This window comes from Colobus angolensis, unplaced genomic scaffold (assembly GCF_000951035.1).
Source record: "Colobus angolensis palliatus isolate OR3802 unplaced genomic scaffold, Cang.pa_1.0 Scaffold145, whole genome shotgun sequence".
Taxonomy (NCBI): domain Eukaryota; kingdom Metazoa; phylum Chordata; class Mammalia; order Primates; family Cercopithecidae; genus Colobus; species Colobus angolensis.
The window spans coordinates 1,993,288-2,000,439 of NW_012114544.1; the positions used below are offsets into that span (position 1 = coordinate 1,993,288).

The window sequence follows — 7,152 nt, forward strand, 5'->3', positions numbered from 1 at the left end:
GTAACTGGAAACCTTACAAGAGGAGTTCAGGACAGCAGAAAAGTTAATCAGATAGTAGTAGGTTAAGGAGTAGGTTAGGGAATACAGAGGAACTCTTTAAGAACCTTTACTAAAACATTGTTATAGATGAATTATGTAACCAACTTATATACTGATTTTTAGTTAAGTTCCTTCCTGGAGATTTCAGATAGAACTGACAGGACTTGATGATCAACTGATGTCAAGCTACCTAAAAAACTTACATCTTCATGCCACCTCCTCTTCCCCTTCTAGTAATAACAGCATCAAAAAATACATATGTTCTAGTCTTTACAATGTTACCTGATAGCCCAAATTAATTTTATGGGAAAAGCATTAAATTATTCCACAAACATATCATTTACACACTTTGGGAATTCAGACTATTACTAGTTTCCTTTTTATTAGGGAAGAGGTAATGATGGAATGTGAACGTGGCTTCTGAGTAGGTGACCACACATCTCCATTTGCCTGGGACTATCTGGGTATGATCCTATTTTTCCTTGTATAGCACTCTCTTCACTTCAAAAGTGTTCTGGCTTGCACAATAAAGCATATGGTCACCTTACTTATAAGCCTCTTTTAAGGAACTATTATCTCATTATTCTTGTAAAGATTAAACCATAGAATACCAAAGAGACTCTTTAGAAAATGCTTAACTATTTAAGAGTTACTACTACTGTAGCTATAAGGGAAAAGTAGATTGAAATGTACAAACCTTTTGGAGATATGGCCATATGGACAAAATCACTATGGAAAACCCTGTGAAGAAGCAAACTAGGTTATTTATACTTATAATAATTTAATCTTTTTTTTTTTTTTTTGAGGCGGAGTCTCGCTCTGTCGCCCTGACTGGAGAGCAGTGGCCGGATCTCAGCTCACTGCAAGCTCCGCCTCCCGGGTTTACGCCATTCTCCTGCCTCAGCCTCCCGAGTAGCTGGGACTACAGGCACCCGCCACCTCGCCCGGCTAGTTTTTGTATTTTCAGTAGAGACGGGGTTTCACCGTGTTAGCCAGGATGGTCTCGATCTCCTGACCTCGTGATCCGCCCGTCTGGGCCTCCCAAAGTGCTCGGATTACAGGCTTGAGCCACCGCGCCCGGCCAATCTAATCATTATTACAGATACAATTTTCTGAACTGTGGCATGGATTGTAAAATATTCTGAACCTAAAATTTATGCATACAAATGCATAATTTATCAGGCAATGAGATTTTAATTATCAGAAGGAAAATAAATACTAAAAGAATATACATTTACAGTCTCATCATAATTAATAATGAATACAAAAAAGCAGAGGATCTATTTCTCCATACTCGTATGCTTTTACTGTAAATGGAAATAACCAAAAACTTTGTTAAGTTTTTATAGCACAATTGAATGGAGGAAAGGTTATTTTGTTAGACAGGAAGTGCTAGGCTTCTATCCTGTGTTGTTTGGAGGAGATAATTGACTGAAGAGAAGAGCAGGAATAAGGAAAATGATCATCTACAGGGGGGCTATAGAAAACCAGAATACTTCAAGATGGCCATACCTTAAAAGAAAATTCACTATTTCTGCTAGTCTTTACTGCATGAAAACTATAATTAACTCCAACACTATTTGTCAATTTTAAATGTTAGGCAAATGCAGCCAGCAGTGACTCATGCCTGTAATCCCAGCACTTTGGGAGGCTGAGGCAGGCAGATTACCTAAGGTCAGGAGTTTGAGACCAGCCTGGCCAACATGGTGAAACCCTGTCTCTAATAAAAATATAAAACTTAGCCAGGCATGGTGGCACATGCCTGTAATCCCAGCTACTTAGGAGGCTGAGGTAGAAGAATTGCTTGAACCCAGGAGGCGGAGTAGGTTGCAGTGAGCCAACATCGCGCCACTGCACTCTAGCATGGGTGACAGAGCAAGACTCCATCTCAAAAAAAAAAAAAAATGAAAAATGAATAAATAAATGTTAGGCAAATCTATTAAGAAATTCTATAAAGCCTGTTCTTCAAAATGGCTCTATTAAGGCTTGGCACAGTGGCTCACACCTGTAATCCTAGAACTTTGGAAGACTGAGGTGGGTGAATCACTTGAGGCCAGGAGTCTAGAGACCAGCCTGGCCAGCATGGAGAAACCTCATCTCTACAAAAAAAAAAATACAAAAATTAGTTGGGCATGGTAGCACATGCCTGTAATCCCAGCTACCCGGGAGACTGAGGCAGGAGAATTACTTGAATATGGAGGCAGAGGTTGTAGTGAGCCAAGACGGCACCACTGCACTCCAGCCTGGGTGAGAGTGAGACTCTGTCTCAAAAGGAAAAAAAAAGAAAAAAATTAAATTTAAAAAATACCTGTTGAGATATAATTCACATATCATACAATTCATGCATTTAAAGTATACAATTCAATGAGTTGTAATATAATCACAGATATGTGCAACCATCATTACAGTCAATTTTATTTAATTTATTTTTTGAGACGGAGTTTCTTGTAGCCTAGGCTGGAGTGCAGTGGCCTGAACTTGGCTCACTGCAACCTCCGACTCCTGGATTCAAGCGATTCTCCTGCCTCAGCCTCCTGAGTAGCTGGGATTACAGGCTCCTGCCACCACACCAGGCTAATTTTTGTACTTTAGTAGAGATGAGGTTCACCATGTTGACCAGGCTCGTCTCGAAAACTCCTGACCTCAGGTGATCTGCCTGCCTTGCCTCCCAAAGTGTTGGGATTACAGGCATTAGCCACTGTGTCCAGCCATTACTGTCAATTTTAGAACATATCTGTCACCTCAAAAAGAAACTCTATACCCTTCAGCTATCACCCTGTTTCATCCCCTCTCCAGTCAGCTGTAAACAACCACAAATGCACTTTGTTTGCACTCTATAGATTTTTATCTGTATTTTCATACAAATAGAATAATATAATACACGGACTTTTGTCTTGTCTTCTTTCACTTACTATTATCTTTTTTTTTTTTTGAGACAGACTCTCACTATGTCACCAGGCTGCAGTGCAGTGGCACGATCTCGGCTCACTGCAATCTCTGCCTCCTGGGTTCAAACGATTCTTCCACCTCAGCCTCCCGAATATCTGGGATTACAGGCAGGTGCCACCACACCCAGCTAATTTTCTGTATTTTCAGTAGAGACAGGGTTTCATCATGTTGGCCAGGATGGTCTCAATCTCCTGACCTCGCAGTCCGCCCGCCTCAGCCTCCCAAAATGCTGGGATTACAGGCGTGAGCCACCGCGCCTGGCCTTAGCATTATATTTTCAAGATTCATCCATGGTATACATGTACATTCCTTATATAAACTCTATTTTAAAACATAATTTAATTATTAGCTTCATTTCAGGCTGGGCACGGTGGCTCATGTCTGTAATCCCAGCACTTTGGGAGGCCTAGGCGGGCGGATCCTGACGTCAGGAGATCGAGACCATCCTGGCTAACACAGTGAAACCCCGTCTCTACTAAAAATACAAAAAATTAGCCTGGCGTAGTGGCGTGCACCGTAATCCCAGCTACTGGGGAGGTTGAGGTAGGAGAATGGCGTGAACCCAGGAGGTGGAGCTTGTAGTGAGCCGAGATTGCACTACTACACTCCAGCCTGGGTGACACAGCAAGACTCCGTCTCAAAAATATATATAAATAAATAATTATTAGCTTCATTTTTAAGTATTTTGAATTGACACAGTTACTTAGATCAGTAAAGGATTAAAAGCACCAATTAATCTTTTAAATCAAGGCTACAATTTTGGAGTACAGAAATTTGTAAACAAAATGTTTAACATGCCAATTAAAATCTAAAGTTGACCGGGCGTGGTGGATCATGCCTGTAATCCAAGCACTTTGGGAGACTGCGGTAGGCGGATCACTTGAGGTCAGGAGTTCAAGACCAGCAATTGCAACATGGTGAAACTTCATCTCTACTAAAAATACAAAAACTAGCTGGGCATGGTGGCGGGCGCCTGTAGTCCCAACCACTGGGGAGGCTGAGGCAGGAGAATCACTTGAACCTGGGAGGCAGAGGTTGTGGTGAGTTGAGATTGTGCTACTGCACTTCAGCCTGGAAGACAGAGTGCAACTCTACCTGAAAAAAAAAAAAAGTCTAAAGTTAAAATAATTTTCTTATTTTGTTGTTGAATTTGAAATTGTTTCTTATAATTTTAGATAATTGAGTACTCAAAACTAGAAGTGTTTAGAATGGCAAAATAAATCAATTGCAGGCATTGCTACCAAAACAGTATCAACTGGTCCCTTCCACCTTCTTGATGGAATCCCAGTTCTATTCAGATATCCATACTTCCTCAACAAAGCCTCATGGTCTAAGAGAAACTCTCTCCATGTTCGATTCCAGAGGGTACATTCTGATTAGTCTAAAAATTCAACTGGAGTAATCCCATTATCTTAGTTGATGTTGGTTTAGAAATTTACAGGTCACACCTGTAATCCTAGCACTTTGGGAGGCTGGCAGGCGGATCACCTGAGGTCGAGAGTTTGAGACAGTCTGACCAACATGGAGAAACCCCATCTCTACTAAAAATACAAAATTAGCTGGGCATGGTGGCGCATGCCTATACTCCCAGCTATTTGAGAGGCTGAGGCAGGAGAATCGCTTGAACCCAGGAGGCAGAGGTTGCGGTGAGCCAAGATAGCACCATTGCACTCCAGCCTGGGCAACAAGAGTGAAACTGTCTCAAAAAAAGAAAGAAAAGAAATTTACAGGTAATACAGTTCTGACAAGTGAGAAGTGAGGGGAGGTTTATTTGGGAACCTCTGACCTACCTGGGGACCTCTGGGAAAGGATTCATCATCTCTGAGGAGGCTGTAAGAAAGGTCTCTTTTAAATAAATTTTAAAAGTTGCCAAGAATGGATATGACACTTGCAACTCCTGCAACAGTCTTGCTACAGCCTAAGAATGAAGCCAATATGCAGAAGAGTATAAACCCCAAAAAGTTATTGAAAAGCGGAACCACAGCCCCAGTGAATCTAGTCTGGAATTGTTGTACTGTGGATATCTTGTAAGATATAATAAATTAGGCTGGGTGCAATGGCTCATGCTTGTAATCCCAGCACTTTGGGAGGCCAAGGTGGGTGGATCACTTGAAGTCAGGAGTTCACGATCAGCCTGTCCAACATGGCAAAACCCCGTCTCTACTAAAAATACAAAAATTAGCTGGGCGTGGAGGCGCATGTCTGTAATCCCAGCTACTTGGGAGGCAGTGAACCAAGATCGTGCCACTGCACTCCAGCTTAAAAAAAAAATAAAAGAAATAATAAATTACATTACCGTATAAGCCAACTGATTCAGCACTTTTTCTGATATTTGCATAAGGCTTTTTTTCTTTTTTTGAGACAGAATCTCACTCTGTGGCCCAGGCTGGAGTGCAGTGGTGTGATCTTGGCTCAGTGCAACCTCTGCCTCCCGGTTCAAGTGTATTTTTAGTAAAGATGGAGTTTCACCACATTAGCCAGGCTGGTCTCAAACTCCTGACCTCGTGATCTGCCCGCCTCAGCCTTGCAAAGTGCTGCGATTACAGGCGTGAGCCACCTTGCCGGGCCCTGCACAAGTCATTCTAACTGATACAAAATGCCAGGTGAAACTGTATTATAAAGAATAGTTGACCCATCAAAAAGTGGGCAAGGGATATGAACAAACATTTCTCAAAAGAAGACATGCATACAGCCAACAGACACATGAAAAAATGCTCATCACTGGCCACCAGAGAAATGCAAATTAAAACCACAATGAGATACCATCTCACACCAGTTAGAATAGCAATCATTAAAAAGTCAGGAAACAACAGGTGCTGGAGAGGACGTGGAGAAACAGGAACACTTTTACACTGTTGGTGGGATTGTAAACTAGTTCAACCATTATGGAAAACAGTATGGCGATTCCTCAAGGATCTAGAACTAGAAGTACCATATGATCCAGCCATCCCATTACTGGGTATATACCCAAAGGATTATAAATCATGCTGCTATAAAGACACATGCACACGTATGTTCATTGCGGCACTATTCACAATAGCAAAGACTTGGAATCAACCCAAATGTCCATCTGTGACAGACTGGATTAAGAAAATGTGGCACATATACACTATGGAATACTATGCAGCCATAAAAAAGGATGAGTTTGTGTCCTTTGTAGGGACATGGATGCAGCTGGAAACCATCATTCTCAGCAAACTATCTCAAGAACAGAAAACCAAGCACCGCATGTTCTCACTCATAGGTGGGAACTGAACAATGAGATCACCTGGACTCGGGAAGGGGAACATCACACACTGGGGCCTATTATGGGGAGGGGGGAGAGGGGAGGGATTGCATTGGGAGTTATACCTGATGTAAATGACGAGTTGATGAGTGCTGACGAGTTGATGGGTGCAGCACACCAACATGGCACAAGTATACATATGTAACAAACCTGCACGTTATGCACATGTACCCTAGAACTTAAAGTATAATAATAATAATAATAAAAAGAGAGAATAGTTGAAAATATCCTTTATCATTCACTTTTCTTTTTACCCAGTATTGAATCATGCACAAGTTTGGCAAGTGAGAGAAAACAGGATGATTGGGGTAAACAGAAAATATATGGAAATATATATAGAAAATACATGGAAAGCAATTTAGTAAAATGACCTTCCTTAAATTCCTCTCAGGGGAAAGAGACCACTTGTAATACTAGTGCCTATAGATTTAGAGGGTCTCAACTTAGAAAAAAATTCATTTCCTAAAATAGTCCTTTAAAAACTATCACAATATTGATCATTCCTATACATTCTCATTCCATCCTTTTAACATGGTTATAGATGTTTAATATTTTGAAAAGTTTTCCTCATGAAGTTTTACTTTTTAGTAACTACATATTCAGAAATAATGTGAATAAGTTAAAACACATCAAGCAATACAAATTAAGATTCTTGTATTTTACTTTTTATATGTTTTAACAATATAAAAATAAGATGAGGCCGGGCGCGGTGGCTCAAACCTGTAATCCCAGCACTTTGGGAGGCCGAGGCGGGCAGATCACGAGGTCAGGAGATGGAGACCATCCTGGCTAACATGGTGAACCCCCGTCTCTACTAAAAAAATACAAAAAACTAGCCGGGCGAGGTGGCGGGCACCTGTAGTCCCAGCTACTCGGGA

General features: G+C 41.2%; 1 protein-coding gene across 1 annotated transcript in view; it reads right to left on the reverse strand.

The window, feature by feature from the left end:
* Positions 1–7,152, reverse strand: part of MFSD8 (major facilitator superfamily domain containing 8) — a 57,273-nt gene that overhangs the window by 35,830 nt on the left and 14,291 nt on the right. The window contains exon 3 of the mRNA XM_011935624.1: positions 737–780. Coding sequence (XP_011791014.1) covers positions 737–780 — 44 coding nt within the window. The remainder of the gene's footprint in view (positions 1–736; positions 781–7,152) is intronic.